At 40.3% G+C, this 16,850-nt stretch overlaps 1 protein-coding gene across 2 annotated transcripts; it reads right to left on the reverse strand.

Moving 5' to 3' along the window:
- Positions 1–9,457: 9,457 nt before the first annotated feature.
- LOC116267605 (serine/threonine-protein kinase PBL34-like) lies at positions 9,458–15,981 on the reverse strand. 2 transcript variants are annotated; one of them, XM_031649443.2, is made up of 6 exons: positions 14,775–15,981; positions 13,948–14,273; positions 13,713–13,848; positions 11,672–11,811; positions 10,717–10,840; positions 9,458–10,210 (listed from the first exon to the last, which is right to left on the reverse strand). In XM_031649443.2, the coding sequence occupies exons 1-6, from the start codon at positions 14,959–14,961 to the stop codon at positions 9,717–9,719; spliced, it is 1,407 nt and encodes a 468-aa protein (XP_031505303.1). In that variant the 5' UTR covers positions 14,962–15,981; the 3' UTR covers positions 9,458–9,716. The 2 variants fall into 2 exon arrangements, with proteins under 2 accessions (XP_031505303.1, XP_031505304.1); XM_031649444.2 differs by having other exon boundaries at positions 11,672–11,808; positions 14,775–15,980.
- Positions 15,982–16,850: the final 869 nt, after the last annotated feature.

Genomic DNA, 16,850 nt, shown 5'->3' on the forward strand with positions numbered 1-16,850 from the left:
AAAACATAGCTCACTGAAGTGAGGAAAGTACACTGAAAAAGCTCAATAACCACCTTCATTATGTTTAAAATATTTTTAGATACTTACATCACAAAGATCACGGCTTGATTAAAACAATGGGGAGTAAGGATCTCGGGTTTTCTTATACTTAATTCATATCAGTGATGAAAATAGATCTTATGGTAATGACAATTTATCGGCAGTTCCATGTAAAAGTACAATCCTGGGACAGCGTGAGGTAATACATGAGATGGGGACTGATTATATGAGAGTTTGATTACCCGGGATCTGATGTCTTAGGTTCACCTTGAGAGCATGTAGATTTTGAGAATCTAATATAATATGACATGTGCCTTTCAGCCCAACAAGAGAGTCGAAGCCTCCACTCTTTCTTCTACCTCTCAAGTTACCAACAAGGGCGTAGATAAGTGAAGGCTTTGTGGGGTATATGCCCCACAGAACCCATTCTCTGAAAGTTTAAATTAGTGGTTGAATTTGAGTAGATCTAGGTCCAATTATATGGGACAGCCTCACGAGATTCAAGTCATTGTTCTATTGTCAATTGAAAATTTGTTAAAGATATGATGCTTAGTGCCTAAAAATTTCTTGTTCCATCCTTAGATACCAATCTTGCTTTTGGTGCCTATGCTTTGCCATGCTTCAACTTCAACATTAACTCCCCCCTCCCCTTTTTTTACAGCATAAGAAGTTGACACCCCACTAACTTAAAAAAGACACTGGCTGCCACTGTAGATTTGAGCGTTATGAATTGAATATCCCAAGTAGAAGAAGAGAAATAATCTTGCTTGAAATCTGTAAGTTTTAAGACGCAAAGATTTATAAATTCGACATATTTCAGAGATTTCCCAAACAAACAAAAGGAACCAGTAATACCATTTTGTGGAAGAAGAAGAACTTTAAAGTTTAGTAACAAAGACTAAGACTCTTCAGGTGGCTTAAGGCAACAAAGCATATTGGGATGTTGCATTTTCAGAGAAGAGAAGATTGGGATGGATGTGTAAGATTGGAAGGTCTTGCTAAGTAGCAAGGTTTGCCCGCTTTAACTTGTGCGAGAGTTTACTTACTCCTTAAATATAATTGCTAAAATTTGTCTGTCGAAGCTGCTCAAAGACAGGCCGAAACCTTCTTCTCTTCCCTTTGCCTATGGGGTCTACGACTACTTTTGGATTTCGGTAAACCTATAGTATATAGGGATGTTAACGGATCAGATTTGGATCGGATATACCCTTAATCATATCTTCTTTTTCGGATATTCATATATTCGGATTCGAACTCGAATAAAGAAAAGTCATGTCTGAAATCCGAGTTTACAATCCAAATCTGATTTTTATATTTATATCCGAAACCGAATTTTGAATCGGATTTTGCCAATTTTCAAAATTTAATAGCACTAGATACATGATATTTGTCTAAAAATGAATCTGATATGAATCAGTATCTGAATCCGATCGGATATTTATGTATACTAAATCCGATCAGATGTCATTTATTAAATTTGAATCTGATTTGATTTCTTAACCGGATATTGAATTTTTTTTTTCATATCCGATTTTTTGGATCGAATCGGCTGATATTCTATTCAAATTGGATGTATTGACATCCCTAATAGAACACCTCTTATGTTCAGGCTCTCAGTTATGCCCCTCCAAACAATTATTAACATTTGTTGAACTTTGACGTGTAAAGAAAAGTTAAAATGCAAAAGAAATTCTTTCATGGCAGTATGCAGAGAATAAGAAAGACTTGCCGAATAGTTTTGCTACCTACCTACTCTTGGAGCTACCTTCGATGGCAAGAATTTTGATAAGTTCAACTTTTAACAAACAGGGAAAGACAGGGGAAAAGCTCGTATTGATTACTTTTTCCCTAAACAGCCTTTCCTGACATATTTACGGATAGCAGATTAATGTTTGAGAAATTACAAAACTATCAAATTTTTAAAATAATTTGCAAACACATAATAAAAGCATTAAGAATATATGAAAGAAGACCATATTTACCCCCAATGAAAAGTAGCTTTAAATAAAGAGATTTTTTATGTGGCTCTTCAAAATCTTGCTCTTCTTTTTTGTGTTTTTTTTTTATTTTGCCGCATGATTTTAAGAGATGGGGTGGGGGTGGAGAGAGGAAGAGTAGGGGTTAAATAAAGGTAAGCATTGGGGCCTTAAAATTGGGATCAACTTGATAATTTATTTTTAAAGTTATTATATAATATTATATATTGTTATAACTAATTATATTTATATATTATTTTATATTTAAAACAATGTTTATGCTAATAGGGCTCAGCCCAAACTATAACTACAGGTATTTGGGCCGATTGAGTCCTACTGCGCATTGGGCTGTGCCAGTTCGAAGTCCAATCTTAGGGGCAACGACAACCCCAGCTGATCTTTAAACCAGCAGTACTTCACCCTCTGTCTCTACCTCTCAATGCTGACAAGAGTGGAATGCCCACAGGAATTGAACTAGAGACAGCGTTGTTCAGGTGTCACAAATCCAATCAACTACGCTACTTGTCATAGAGAGAGAAAGAGAGAGGGGATGTGAAATATTTGAGAAATTAGTTTCTGAAAATATGTAGTTTGTAAAATTTCATTTGAAAGAAACTCTGTAATAATAAAAATCGAAACAGTGCTCTTACTTATGTTATAAATAATTTTCGGAGCGTGTTTTCGTGAATGATTTTGTCACATCAAGTGGTGCAGAATTTCCTCCTCCTTTCTATTCTAATGTGAATCTGATGTAATGGAGAAGAGAGAAAGAAAAACTCTTCGATCGATAAGATAAAGCCGACAGAATGGAGATCCATTGACAAAAATGAATGAGTGACAAGTAGTCCAGCCTGACACACCAAATCACATTATTATTTGGATGCCCCACCTTTTAATCTTGCTGCCAGAGCACTGGTTCTATTAACAGGCCAGAGAGAGAAACCGTCTACGCTTTCACATGAAACGCGGGACTCTGAAGATATATTATCTCTTCACTCACGCCCCACCACAGCTTTGTTCTCTGAAAATGAGGGAAAAGAAAAGGAGGTCTTCGGCTTCTCACGCTAAATTGACATATTAAGTGTAGACGTTTGGCTTTAGAGACCATAGAAAAAATATGACGAACCATTTACAACCAACCGATGGAGACTTCGGCTACTTGGGTATCACCCCCAACCATAAAAAATATACATACTTCTTTGACATTCATAGCTTTTTAAACGATCAATTCAAACTTGAGGATGCAAGAAATTTTCCTGTTATATCCTTATCTTAATTGCCCACCTATTTTAGCAATTAATGCGTGTTCCATGATATACCATGCAACATGTGTTTCTGGGGTGAGCCTCGCTACCCAAGCCTTAACTCAATTCCTTGTCCCCTCAGGCAGGGGCGGAGTCAGGATTTTTTCTAGGGTCGAGCCAAGACGATTTGCGGGTCGGGCCAAGAGGAGCGACCGATAGGGCCAAACTAAAAAAATTTGATTTTTTCAGTGTAAAAAATAAAAATTTTCCTGGGCTCACCCAGGCCATGGCCCGGGTGGCCCCCCCCTCCCTCCGCCCCTGCCCTCAGGTACCGGGTCTACTTTCTCTGTATCGGGGTGCTGCCCCCTGCAGAACATTAAGTGGTCTATTTATCTTTGTAGAGCACAAAGAGCTGACATTATAGACATTCGAAACAAAAACTGCCCACTTACAAACTAGTGTCAACCTTCTCCTTCATTCATTGAAGGGAAAAAGAGGGTAGCTTTTGAGCTAAGAGTTCATGAGACTTACATTCTTTTCCTCATAAAAAGAAAATGAAACGCAAAAGCTAACTTCTTTGATATTTTCATTTTGTCCTTAAGGAGGCTTTCCTTACACCCCCCTTTATATTCTAACAGGTCCTCTTGTCCCTTCCAGGGCCCAGACACAACCAGCTTCTTGAAAAATCACCAACTTGAACGTTTGAATAATCAATAACACGCACGCTTAATTTGGAAGCTTCCCTTGTCTGATTGGTAGCAAAGTCTTAGTACCGGGAACCAAAAGGCGACGAAGCTTCGTGGGTGACATCTTGCAAGACAGCACTTCGGATCGAAGCAACAGCACAAAGTAAACAAGGAAACTCGTGGATGAGGAGACTGAGCAGCAAAGTGGATGCCAATGATGTAGGTGTTGATTGGTGGAGTTCATGGTGGCATCATGTTAAAATGATCTTAGTCAATAACACAATATTTTTATACTCGAGAAGGTTTCGGCGCAACAGACGGGGTGGGGGCTGGTAGGTGACCAGTCTCTTGTTTTGAGTGAATGCAATTTGAAATGTAGCGAGGGCATCACTCCATGACACCAAAAACAAGCGTGGTATACTGGGAGAAGTGTGAGAGCTTTGGCTCTTTTATTGGGTGGTAGGATGAAATACTTCTCCATGCACCTAACAATGACGCACAATATTTTTTAAGTTGCTGACTCCGATTGTAAGTACATTTGAACAAATAACAGCATTAGACAAAATAATGTCATATGTCTTATTAATAAATGTTTCTTAAATAGAGTCTGGACTAATGAATTTCAGAAGTATAATGAGCTGAAAGATCTAACTTGGTCGACATCTGATCATATAACCATGCCTCATTATTGTAGAAAGCAACCTGGTTAGTTCACAGTTTGGTTTTATAATTCAAGTTGGCAGCCATTGATTGTGTTAAAGTGATACAAACTGTGCACAGGAAGGTGCCCAATGATAAAACCAATTAATGAACTTTAATCTGTTTGTGAAGGTTCTTTTTTGTGTTTTGTTTATAATGGCACAATTGTCTCACAAGGACAACAAAACTTGTTGTAAAAACGTGTAAATACTAATGAACAAACTGTTGGGGCTTTAGCACCTAGGTGATTAGAATGAGTATTTCATCTTACCATTCAAAAGCGAACTGAAGCTCTCACCCAACCTTTTGTCCTTTTTTTTGTGCACTAGGGTGTCACCCTACTACACTTCAACTTGCATGTAAGCTTCCCATTTGCAACACAAGGGGTCGACATTTCAGAGATTTCAAACAGGGACTTACCACCTACCAACCCCCTAGAGGCAAGGTTTCATCACCTAGCCTGATAATTTTCCTAATAGTTCTTTCAAGGACAAATAGAGTACTGTTAAGGAAAACTTGTCTAAAGACATTAATGAACTTTCCTACAAGGGAAGACTGGTGTAAGATAAATGGAATGCACATTGCTCTCGTCCCAAAAAAAAAAAGGGAATGAACCTCATAACTATAGACTCATATCTCTTTATAACAACATTATGAAGTACTTAAGCAGGATAATGGCGTTAAGAATGAGATCATATTGGATCAAATCATTTCTGCTAATCAAAATGCTACATTTCTAAGCGTCATTCAGGATAGCTACTCACATAGCTAATAAAGATCCACTTGATGAACTCAACGAAAAAAAGAGCGGCATGTTTGAAGTCGGATTTGAGCAAAGCTTAGATATAGTCAATTGATGCTTTTATTGAAGAGCACTTTAGCCTTTGGTCTGACAATAGGCCAGTTAATTTGAGGGCAGTTCTAGGGCCAAACTATTGACTGATAGGCGGCTGGTTCTCCCCTTTTCAAGAATATGATAGTTGATCTTTATAATAGGCTCATTTCTAATATGTTTCATATAATCAAAGAAGTCATTTCAACAGATCATCATGTGGTGTTGAAGCACCCTATTAAATGATCTTAAGGCTAATTCTTCCCTCTTCCATGGAATGGACTATTGTGGGAATTATTATCTATTAGTCTAGGACAACATTTCAAGAGCTTCACTTACAAGGGGATCAGTTTTGGCTAGCAGAAATGGAGAAAGCAGATATGTTGCAGACATGGTTTCTTAGGGCTAGCAAGACATCATACGTTGCATGCAAGGCAAACTATTGATGGATGCTCGCTATCACACAGATGAACTTTAATGTAGAGATGGAAGATCATCTATTTTTTGAGTGTCCCATCGTCAAAACCATATGGAAGTCCATAACAAGGGTTTGGAATGCATGCAATCGCAACTTCTGGGATTATATAAGAATTTAAAAGATGGAATTGGTATAAATTCAGACATGAAACGCTCTTTTGCTGCCGGAGAATATGCTTTCACATGGTGGTCTGGTCTTTTGGAAACGAATCTATAATGGCTTACACTCGAAAATTTTATGGAAGCATTGTGATCTTGAAAGTTTTTGCAAATATGTTTGATTCACCTGTAGGGATTGGAGTTTAAAACTGGGATCTCATATGTGATTTTGTTGGATGTAAAAATCTTTTTTGGCCCTTATAAAATGTAAATTCAGCTGATCAGTAATCATCCCTTATGTAAGTATTTGTATTCTTGATGTACATAGTTCAATCGTATTCTTGATGCATATAATACAATGATGAATCTATCCTAATTTTGGGGTCTGGTACATAGAACAGTGTGTTACTGTCCTCATTGCTAAACAGGCTCAAAAGGGCGTATAATGACAAGAAAACTATGTTTTAGAACATATTTCATGAAAATACTGTTTTTTTGTTCCAAAAAATGATGTCATTATGTCCAGCATTTGACTGCTGAATTGGAAAACAACATCCACAATCACACCATGTGATCTAAAACAAAAATATTGTGTTCCTAAAACATGTATCCTAAGAGCGTTTTGGAAGAAAACAATGTTTTAATCAAACATCAAGGCTCTTTACAAACTTTTCAAATACGTGTATGCTGTTATCATTATCATAAGTTTACAACCAATGGGTTAAGCTTATTTCTTTCTTTTGTTGAGTTTTTTCTTCAAATTAATTACCTTAAATCTCTCTCTCTCTCTCTCTCTCTCTCTCTCTCTCTCTCTCTCTCATTTCCACAACCATTTTTAGGCTTGTATGTCTGATTCAGGTACATTGGATATACATTCGGAAGGGTATATAAATGGCCTTGAGAAGGGTATATAAATGGGCTTGAGTGTGCATCAGGTCAGGTATGAAAGGTGGTACGTGAGATAAGAAAGCCACCCCTTCCCTCCACCCTCAGTGTCTAAGGGTGCCTTGGGACTTGGGTGGTTCCACAGGAGTGTCGCGCATGCTGCAGTTTGCAGTCAAAAATAGTAGCACCCATGGGAATCGAACTGAAAATGGGTCGTCTAGGCATCCCTTAGGCAGACCAGCTATGTTACACCCTTCGGGACAGAACAGATCAGGCATGAAAGGGCTTCAGGTCATGTTTGAAGGGGTTTGGGTGTATAAGCCCTTGAGTCTGGAGTCACTTGGGGCATAAAATAGTTAGTTGTTAATCTGGGTCAGTTCAAACAATTTTGACCCAATCCGTAATAAAGATGGGTCTGAAAATATTTGTACAAATAAAGTCATTTCCTGTTTGTGCTAGGTTGGCCGGACCCAGTTGCATCCTTAATTTTAGGTAGGTCTTGCAAAAACGGCAAATAAACCAAATATGACACGTTCAGGTTCAGTTCAGTGAGTCATTTGAATGGTTTACACTCCAATGCATGTTTTGTTGTTTTTTAAATCAAATTTAAATTACTTTTTAAATGAAAAATAGGAAAAAATATGCTGATCCGTTAGCCCATCCGATGCCATATCGACGAGCAATCCAAAATTACGCGGACACCAGTATTGATAACATTGGCTTCACACACAAATAACTAAACCGTCAAGTAGGGCTGTACAACAAGTAAAGCCAACTCGTGCTCGACTACAACTCGCTCGATTAAGCTCCACTATAGCTCGACTCATTTGTCAAAGGAGTTGAGCTTGAGCTTAGAAAACTCATGCTTATAAACAAGTCGAGTTTGAGTTACATCAACTTCGCTCAAGTAAACTTGAATAAGCTCATTTCTTCTAGGCTTTCTTATGTTTTTTTGTAATTTCCAAACTTAAAAAGGACAATGAACAAGTCAAATATGGAACTCGTAAACGAGTCGAGCATGAACTGTGACTTGGTCTACAGACGAAATTGAGCTGACCTTAGACAGCTCCAGCCAAGCAAGATATGAGTCAATTTGAGCTAGACTTGGCTCATATGCAGCCCTATCGTTAAGGAGCTCATTTGTAGCTTGTTTGACTGAGCAGACTAAAGGAGCCAAGTCTGAAGGAACACAATGTCTTCACGCCTCGAGCACTAGCCCGATCCAAGTGACCCATGCTCAACTTGGTCAACTCATCGGATCAAGTCATAACTAACATGACATTAGCTGAACCCATTCAAACCAAGTAATACTCGAGGGCTGAACCCTGATTATGAGGTCTTCTAGATTATCTCGAATCAAATCCAAACAATACGCAGCCAGTGAAATACAAGTTTACTTGAAGAAGATCTGACCCGATCGAACTAAAAGGCACTGAGAGAAGAAATCTCTTCGGGAGAAGAACTAAAGAAAATAAAGCAGCAGACCTACTCTTCAGTTCTTCAAATGACCAGACAGGCCTCGTTTATATCAGTTGGCAGTCTCCAGTAGAAGTTCATAGCAGAACAAACCTCCATTGTTGATAAATAGTCCCTACCCAATAAGGGTACTAGACGCAAGCCCAGCTGTAGTGCTTCAAACTCCGACTCAACTCGTGGGCTCAAGGAAATTTGGATGAACTTGGCTCTGCTGAACTCCTAGTTCAGTCACATGACTGATTGAACTAAAGGGCTTTCTTTCTCCCTACCCAATAAGGGTACTAGATGCGAGCCGAGCTGTGGTGCTTCAAACTCCAACTCTGCTCATGGCTCGGACAAGCTCAATGAAATCTGAATGAACTTGGCTCGACTAAGCTCGAGTTCAGTCATAAGACCAGTTGACTAAAGGGCTTTCTTTTTCCAAAGGACAAACCTTAAGCAATAAGGCACGCTTGAGTCAAGACAAGTTGAAGATCCTGAATCGTTTTGTTGCATTGTCCGAACTTTTCTTTGGTTGCATTTGATCACTTGGTTTCTTGATGTTAAAGAGATCTGAAATGCACACGAGGCATTTTCTCTCTCACTCTTGGAAGAACACCGTGAGTTCAGAGGCTCCATTGCTCGTCTAAAGCGTAAAACCCCGAGGCCGATTTCCTGGTCTCAAGTTTCTGGTCTCAAGTTTCTGGCATGGATTGGCTCGGCTAAAGGATAGCTATTATTGAGATTTGAAATAGTGACCGGCGACCTATCAACCCTTGGAGCAACCAACAGGCATCCCTTCGGTACCTCAGGGCTTTGAGAAATCCAGCATGGCATTAAAATAAATTCACAAGACCGATGGGCAATCTTCACTGGACTAGCTTTGTTTTGTATTCGTATTCGCAATATCTGACAAACAAAAAATGCCATATCTTTCTTTAAAAATCGTATCGGCCAATATTTCAGAGACGGGTCAACTCCACGCGTATCGGATGTATGGTACAACAGTGACAGATCTGAAGTGTAGACTGATCCGCCACAAAGTTAGGAAAAGCAGAGACACTGTGAATTAACTCATTTTCAAAGCATAAACATAGTCACAACAGTAACAGCCTTCTTAACATACCCGTGAGGAAGGCCATGGCTCCCTCACTGTCCTCATGCTCTTCTTCTGTCGACATGTTGCAACCCAAAGAAAACAGTGTTCTCCTCCTCGCTGCCTAACAGAAGAATGACGGCATGGAATACAGAGCACAGTAACACAGACATGAATTTCATAATGGTAACAAGAGAGGAAGGAGACAACAGGGTAAGGGTCCGTAAGCTATTGTTTGCTGTTTGGCTTTGGTGATAACATGTATGGGGAATCATGGGCGCCATGTGATAGTGTCCTCGCCGGTCTGTTCCTTAAACCTTGTGGCTGAGAAGCTCTTGAACTCCTGGCGCTAAAACTGGCGCTGCGGCGCTCGGCCTGGAATGCTTGGAAGTTGTAGGAGGAACAAGCCATGTCCTTGAGGTTTATAAGGGGTTTGAGGGCTTCAACGACTTCACTCATCAATGGCCTCACCTTGGGGTCTCGACTAAGGCAGCGGGCAGCCAGCTGAGCAGCTTTCTGCGCACCTTTGATGGAGAAGTGGCCTTCCAGCCGGGGATCTATTAGCCGGTAGAAACAACGCCTCTCCCCAAGATGCGGTCGAGCCCACTCCACCAAGTTGTGTTCACCATTGGGACGGTTCTTGTCCATGGATCGCCTGCCAGTCAGCATCTCAAGAAGAACGACCCCAAAGCTATAGACATCGCTCTTCGATGTTAAATGCCCTGAGAGACATGATTCAGTGGTTTGGTATGTGCAAGGATTTACCAGAGAACATGGACTAAACACAAGTGGACACATTACTGGCTATGGCCATCAATGTTACAAGAGAGAAAATCGAAATTATTGTGCTCTATGTTTTGAACCTAGAAACGACAAACTATACAAAGCTAGAGGTGAAAATAACAGCTTGGTCGGTGCAGGTAGATCTGCAAGGATCCCTGATTTCATTAGGGCCGCAAAGCTAAATGACCAAGGTACAATGACTTACTGGAACAACCATCTTCCTTTTATCATCAACAAGCTTAAATGGACTCGCTATACCTCTAAGATCCTAAAGGCAATCATGAAGCCTCAAACAAACCTTCTCAGTACATAGAAAAATTTGTGTGAATAGGAAGTGCTCGTACATGATCATCGGCAGTTCAACAATGTACAGTACAATGCAAAACCAACTTGAGGAAAGGTAGAGTGAAAATACAATGCAAGAAATTGTGAAGCCATTACTCACCAGTCATTACATACTCAGGCGCTGCATAACCATAAGTTCCCATTACCCTGGTAGACACATGGGTCTTATCTCCTTCAGGACCATCCTTAGCTAACCCAAAATCAGATAACTTGGCGTTGTATTCCTGAAGCAAAATATCTTAGAAATATGAGGACAACACCCAAAAGGACATGATCAGGTTAAGTGCCAAAAAAGGCCACGGAGGCAAGGGACTAGTAAGACCCATGTGAGACTCAAGCAAGAATCTCCCTCATAATTAAACACAAGAAATTTAATACGATAGAAAAGTTGTTGAGGAACATCAGCTCATTGGCTATTGTCACAGGAATACAATAAGAAGATACAAGCATTTTTTAATTTAGTTCCTAACATAATTTGTATATAAAGGGATGCAGAACTTGAGTCAACATGGAATATATCCCTGACACAGATCACGCACCAAGTACATTAATTTCCATACTATAGGCGATTTACACTGCTTGAGAAAAAAGGAATACATACACACACATGGAAAGGAAAAGAAAGAACATCGAATAAAAAAATAGTTAATGCTCATATAATCATATATTTTTGTAAATTTGTAATACTTTTATATGCAAGTCAAATAGAAGGTTAGGCTAGATCAGTTTGAAATTATTTATAATTCTTAATCAGCGAAATGTCAGAAAAGATACAGATAAATATATGTTTTACCTTTGACATACAACAATGAGACTAACCCAAAAAAAAAAGCCATAAATTGCCATATGCTAAAAATGTATTAAATTCTACATCAAATAAACCAAAGATTGCAACGATAGACTCTTGAGGCAAGTCAGAAAACTGACTAGTGTAATTATGTTTAAGACTCAGGCCTCCAACTACCACAAAGCACATTCACATTTTCTAAATAAATCAATAATTAATCCAGAAAACAAAAGCAAATTGTGTTAGCAGTTTGTGTATACATGCATACCGCATCTAACAGGACATTAGATGTTTTGAAATCCCGGTAGATCACGGGCCTTTCAGCTTCTTCATGAAGAAAAGCAAGGCCCTTCGCAGCTCCAAGGGCAATTTTCATTCTGATAGACCAAGGGAGTGGCAGAGATCCTTCTGCATGGAAAGTGGTTGTTACCAGAAAAGGTTAAAGAATTTACATTTAGAAGGTATCATAGTACATAAATCAGCCACAGGAATGAAAGAAGAATAAAGCCATTACAAAATAAGAGCACTAGATGTTCGTATCAACATTTTGATTGCCAATGGTCAGAGAACATACACACACACACATAGTGACACACAGATATAAACCATATCAAAAATAAAATATTAAACAAACTTACAAAACAATACATTTATGATTCATAATCATGTCAGAGAGGTAGCAGAGAGAGAAAGAGAGACAACGAGAGGGAAGGAGATAAGACAGAGAGGGAAACAAGGAGTTAGGAGAGCTCAAGGGAGACCAAGACGGAGAGAGGGGTACAGAGAGGGATACAAAGAGAGATGGAGAGGGGGAGGTAAATGGAGAAAGAGGGAGGGGTAGAGAGAAACATAGAGATGGAGGGAGATTGGGAGAGAGGAAAGGAGTGGAGCGACAAAGAGAGGGAAGGAAATCAAGAGAGCGATGAGTGACACAGAGAAAGTGACAAGAGTACGGAAGTCAATGGGCAGAGACAGAGAGAGGGCTCGCTCAAGTCGCTCCGCAGATGCAGGAAAAGGGCCTTTTCCTGCATGTGTGTGTCTATGTGTTTGTAACCTCTTTACAACATTCATACCATCCTAGAATACTGTTACCCAGCATTTACCCTCCCACTCCATAGTCAAATTGAGAGTTTACTCAGAATTCCTGAATATCCCACACTGAAAAAGAAAAAAAGTACACATTTAAAAAGCCATTGCAAAGAGAAAAATAGAATATGTCCAACTCCCAGTTGATTGCCAGAAACAATATTCTCCCAAGTGACAAACACAATTTGGTAGGTAAAAGGCATAAGCAGACCCTTTCACGCCGAATTCTGCCATATTTCATGCTTCTCATTGTCAGGTATGTTTTGGTAACAAGAGTTTCACTCAGAAGATCCAGTTCTGAAGCCCTTCTTCAGAAAACTCAACATAATTTTTAACCTCAACAGACTGGAAGCAGCTGATTTGCTTTTTGCTTCAAAGTTTTGTATCATACTACACATCAGTACTGCAAATTCTGGACCTCTGAGACTAGGATAGAACCAACTTTTCTTCTCCCATCATTGACCACGCATAGGCACAGAACATACACATTCAGCTGAAACAACCAACTATCAATGAATGCCAAAAAATGTTGATGTGAGACAAGTTTCCAATGGCTCACAAGTTCACGACTGTTTAAGCTTTTCCTCAGCTCTCTGTTGATCCAGATGCAAGCTGCCAAGAGTGACTATCGTACAGAGTGTCAAATTAATGTATCTGCAAAATGCACTGATGATAAAAAAAATTCACACCCTATCCGTGACTACAAGCAAGCATATGTAAAATCTAAGCATTAGAACTGCAGCTAGAGCTCTATAAGTTAATGGAGTCTATCCGGATGGCAGTGAAAGAAGGCCTTCCCATGTAAATGACTAAATGTTCTAGTTCAGAGACAAAATTTTTCACCACCAGCATACTAAAGTTTGCAAAATGCTTTACCACGAGCTTAAGAAAGTGCATTTATTTTTGTATGTTAAACAATTTTTTGAAGCTCAAACTCTCTACAACATGAATTAGCACATATGATATGTTACATGCATGGATGATGGAACCAGAAGGCGAAAGCCCATTTTTCCTAATAAAGAAATTCGTTTTTGTGAATCTATATACAAAAACCCATAATGGGCAACCATTGATGGGCATTAATCATATGATATTTCTTCTTGTCAAATATGGAAGAAACAGTCAAATACAAAATTTAGATCCCATAAGAACCTAATAATACTTTTTGCATAAGGAATCACATTCAAGGGTCCAAATCTTGGAGATTAGGAAGAGAAACATACTTCTGAAAAGATGGTTTTCCAGGCTTCCTCTAGGCATGAATTCATAAACAAGTAATCGTTGATCATCTTCTATGCAGTAGCCAATTAGTTTAACCAAATTTGGATGAAGCAGATCACCTAGAAAGTTAACCTCAGCCTACAAAAAAGGAAAACCAAATCAGGAAATTCTTAAATGTTGATATTTAATAACCCAGATGGACGCTCAGCATGATTGTGTAAGGAGGACAACTATTACCAGCCACTCTTTATGCCCTTGAAGCCCATCATGGTTGAGTGTCTTAACAGCAACCGTAAGACCTGTCCCCGGCTTCACAGGTGCAGTTCCATTCTCTTCGATCCAACCTTTGAAGACACAACCGAACCCCCCTTCACCTAGTAAACTCTCTGGTCTAAAGTTCCTTGTTGCAGTTCTGAGATCGATAAAGGTGAATTTCCTTAGCTGTGAGGCAACCTTAAGATCCTCACTGACTTTTGGTGTTGATGGATTGCTTTCCGGATTACTGGTGCTCGTGGAGGAGATAGCAGGTACATTAGGTTGATCTCTACTCCCATCATTTGTCGCTTCAAATTCAGAAAACAATAAAACCAGTTTAGCGCAAATGAATTTGACAGCATCACAAAAAGAAGTAAACAAAAGTCCAGGCAATCAATCGCTAATAGGCCTTGGTACTTGCCACTCCCCAACAATAACTACTCATATTCTTCTCCTCAAATCCCAATATACAACGACAGCATGTTCGACTAAACAACATAAGATTACCTATCTTAATTCCCATCTCAGAAAATCCATACATATAGAGAGTACTGCCAAGGTTCAAGAAAGATGACTTCGGTCATCCTTAACACGGCTAACGAATATGAGAGCTATTTTGATTGTAAGCGAAGTAACCCAGAAACCCAAACCATGTTTACCTAACAAACAGGAACCAATGGCATCTTCAGCTGATCTACTGAAACTACTAATCGAGCATATTATTAAGTTGCATCTATAGGCCATTAAAAATGAACAAGATAACAATAAAAGACTTCAAGAAAAAACAAGGATAATAAATGAAATGTTACCACAATGGGTGCCGCTGCTGCTTAAAGAGTTATCGACTTTAGATCTTGAAGATATGCAACCACCCATGAGCCTAATTTTAAAGCTCCAGCATCCAAAATCCTCCAGACCACCCTTCTTTTTCCTTCCTTTGGATTTCCCCACCTCCTCCCATGCCTCCACCTGCACTGTTCCAGGCCCCAGGCCCATCTGTTCCACAATCCTAGTGCTAAAACGACGCCAGTAACACCACCATCTTAGAGAGGCCCCCGACAGAAGCACCAAATAGCGAGCAAGAACCACTAATGAAGAATCTCTAAAGACGTGAATAAGCTAAATCAAATATGCTTTACAGAAAAAATGGAAAATCTGACTAACACCTAATCCCCTAAAAAGGAGAAACAGAGCTCCAGGACAGTTTCAGAAAAGGTGGAAGGGTTACACCCTATGCACTTGACTCTACAAATTCACCCCAAAACTCAACTTTGAATCTGCACAGCAAAACAACAAAAATCGAGAGAGAGCAATTCTTTCAACACAAATTCTCCACTAATACCCAGGAAGACGGAACAGGAAAGAAGAAAATTAGTCCAGTCACAAACCGAAGAACAAGAACAAGAACAAGAAGAAACAGCAGAAAACCCTAAAATTTCTCCATAGAAGGATGAGGAGACCATCCCCTTTTTGGTCTCCAGACCACAACCCTCACTTCACCTTTCCCTTCCTTTTTTTTCTTCCCAATCAGGTACCAACCGAGGAGGAAGAAAAAGAAGCAGACGTACAAGCAGCAGAAGGAGAATGGTCACAGTCACAGTCACCACCCTTTTCAGAGAGTCAGTAAATCAGAGAGGGAAAGAGAGAGAGGTGTGCCCGGAGAGGGCGGGAGGGAAGGACCAATAGGCAGGGACTGGTTCAGCTGCCAGGGCCCGGAACAAAACTCCACACCGCTAACCCTTGGCTCCTTCGTCCATATCAAACTACACCACCTCTACCAACGAGAAGACCCCGAGAACGGCAGCATACAGAGAGAGAGAGAGAGAGAGAGAGCCAGCGACGGTGAAGAGCCGAGCAGGTGAAGGTGGTGGAGTGAGGAAAAGGGAAAGGTTAGAGGGTGTGTGGAAAGCAGTGCAGAAAGAGAGAGAAAGAAGGTGGTAAGAACCACACAGGGAAGGGTATAATCGGGCAGTACGGTCAGGTCTTTCGGATGAATTGAAAGAATTAGCAGTCTGGATCGATACCACTACCAGGGGGGAAGAGAGAAACCAGAGGGGGCCTACAGCCTAGTCATTCGTGAGGAACAAGCAACGTCACACGGACACGACAACATGACTCGTCTTCTTCGCTCTCTGCAGACTGCAGCGCAGCGTGAAGCGGACAATCTGTCCCTCTCTCGTTCAAACGTTTCCACAGAAGTACTATCTCCTCTTCTTCTTTTCACTAAGTCTTTTATTTCAATAACCATCAATATCAATTCTATTCAAATGAGTTTGTCGAGCCTTAATCAGGTCGTCGACCGTGAGCTCAACACATAACTACCAAGTCGAGTTCAAACGGCTTTCGTCAAGCTATTTTCGAAGTGGAGTCACGTTGAGCTCGAGGTTTCATTAGTTGAGTCGAGCTCGAGCTTATACCCCTCCGACAACGTATTTTTGGTAGTTAGCATCCTAGAATTGCCAATTTAACTGCCAATTATTGAAACGATTTTTAACTAAAAAGCAAGAATCTCTCTCTCTCTCTCTCACACACTTCTTTCCACTGATTATGTAATTTTAGTAGCTAACCATAACTGAACTTGGGTTTTTCTATTGGCTAAGCGCATTTTGACCGAAGTTTGAGTCGGGTTCCTTTTTCTGCTCCGCCAGTGAACCGAGCCAATTCCACGAACCGAATGGGATCGGATGAACTGGGTGCGTCGAGTCAACGGACCAAAATGACCGGCATTAACTGGCTGACAGCAGAAGGAAGATGTCCGAACCCGAGGGGCGGCTCAAGCGGGTGGGCTCGGGCGTCGGGTCAGGTGGGTCGAGGGTGGTCCGAGTGCGGGTGAAGTCGAGGATAACGGGGGAAGGGAAGGGAAGGGGCGAGGTGGGCCCGGTGGA

Source organism: Nymphaea colorata, chromosome 14 (genome assembly GCF_008831285.2).
Source record: "Nymphaea colorata isolate Beijing-Zhang1983 chromosome 14, ASM883128v2, whole genome shotgun sequence".
Classification (NCBI taxonomy): Eukaryota; Viridiplantae; Streptophyta; class Magnoliopsida; order Nymphaeales; family Nymphaeaceae; genus Nymphaea; species Nymphaea colorata.